The following is a 1,503-nucleotide window of genomic DNA, read 5'->3' as shown; positions in this document are numbered from 1 at the left end:
ATGAAGACATACATTGCTGCCATCCTGCTGGTGCTTTCCCTCGCTGGGCGCCTCTCCGCCGCCGCCGCCGCCGATGACGACAAGGTGGACGCCGTTATCCGTCTCCCGAGCCACGGTACATAACTGTTACACTATTCGATTGACCAGATAGTTCATCCCTGCACATTTCCATTAGTATGCCGTCCAAATATCTGGATAATGGATGCGTGCAGGTCCAGGGGTCGCTGGCGCCGGTGAAGCAACGGCGGCCGTGAAGGATTTTGAGCGGCCGAGCTGCTGCAACCGGGAGCGGTGCGGCGGGATCCTGCGGATATGTCACTGCGATGATATGTTCGACCACAAGTGCCCCGCCACCTGCGTGGACTGCGTGTCCTTGGGCCGATCTGGCTACTACTGCGGAGACAGTTACCTTCCTGGCCCCGTGCCCAGGTGCACCAAGGTTGGCCGCAACGGCGACCTCTCCGGCGGTAACTAGCTAGCGTCGCCGCCGACGCCCGGCCGCAGCCTTGCACCGGGTGATGGTGAATCCAATAAAGTGAGCCGGCCGGTGGGCGAGTGGACGTAGTGAATCACTGTGCCAGCGTTGTTCGTCTGTTGTGGTCGCTCTTTCCTCCTTTTTTCTTTCTTTCTTTCGGACTGTTGCTGTAACGCTAGTTTAATTGCACCGATGAATAAGATGAGCTGTGTTGATCAGATTGTCGTGCTAGTTTTGGTTCCGTTCAAGACCTCGAGTTCGAGGTGCGCAATGAGGTGCGGCTACAATTTGTGCTTGGTTCCAGCTTCACCCCCCTGCATGGTTGCATGGTTGACTGCGATCTTTTTTAGTTTGTGCCTTAACTTTTTCTTTTTTCTTTTTCCCTCTGGGCATGTACGTACCATGTAGGAAGCACTTTGGTACTCCCCCTGCCATCCACATAGTTAAATTTGAATGATGTTGTTGGTGTGTGACACAATCACCCAACGAAAGTTAGGACGCATTTGGTTAACTGTATACAGCTTAACCAGGCTCACATGGGGAGAAAAAAAGTCTATTTGATTGCATACAGGGAGGCCCGACTCGCATCGGCAAGAACCTTAAAGCAGCCCAGGGCCTGACTCGCAAGGAACACTCGAATCTACCATTTCCAGCGTGCTACGTTGAGCTGGGCGCAAAGTGGGGCACGGCATACGCCACGGTGTAGGAGGGATCGGGGCGGAGATGGCGCGAGAAGGAAAACGGCCGTGGTTCAATGGCACAAAATCTACCCCCCCCCCCCCGGCGCCCGCCCGCCGCCTGCATGGTTGCATGGTTGACTGTGATCTTTTTTAGTTTGTTGTCTTACTTCTTTTGGTTTTTCCATCAGGGCATGTATGTACCATGTAGGTAGCAATTTGGTGCTCTCCCAGCCATCCACATAGATAAATTTGAATGTCGTTGTTGGTGTGCGCCATAATCATTCAACAAAAACTATTCCCTGTGATGTTACCATCTTACTTTTTCTATCTCGTGTACTTTCCTACTTT

The 1,503-nt window shown here is 52.8% G+C and overlaps 1 protein-coding gene across 1 annotated transcript; it reads left to right on the top strand.

The window, feature by feature from the left end:
• Positions 1–810, top strand: LOC119271705. Its single transcript, XM_037553427.1, has 2 exons — positions 1–115; positions 213–810. The coding sequence occupies exons 1-2, from the start codon at positions 1–3 to the stop codon at positions 473–475; spliced, it is 378 nt and encodes a 125-aa protein (XP_037409324.1). The 3' UTR covers positions 476–810.
• The last annotated feature ends 693 nt before the right edge of the window (positions 811–1,503 follow it).

Source organism: Triticum dicoccoides, chromosome 3A (genome assembly GCF_002162155.2).
Source record: "Triticum dicoccoides isolate Atlit2015 ecotype Zavitan chromosome 3A, WEW_v2.0, whole genome shotgun sequence".
Lineage (NCBI taxonomy): Eukaryota > Viridiplantae > Streptophyta > Magnoliopsida > Poales > Poaceae > Triticum > Triticum dicoccoides.
This window is presented reverse-complemented; position numbering and strand designations above follow the sequence as displayed.

Bases quoted from the DNA above. Each gene is read 5' to 3' on its own strand.
- LOC119271705 (XM_037553427.1), top strand. From the start codon at position 1: ATGAAGACATACATTGCTGCCATCCTGCTGGTGCTTTCCCTCGCTGGG. The intron at 116-212 runs GTACATAACTGT...GGATGCGTGCAG, and splicing joins TATCCGTCTCCCGAGCCACG to GTCCAGGGGTCGCTGGCGCC.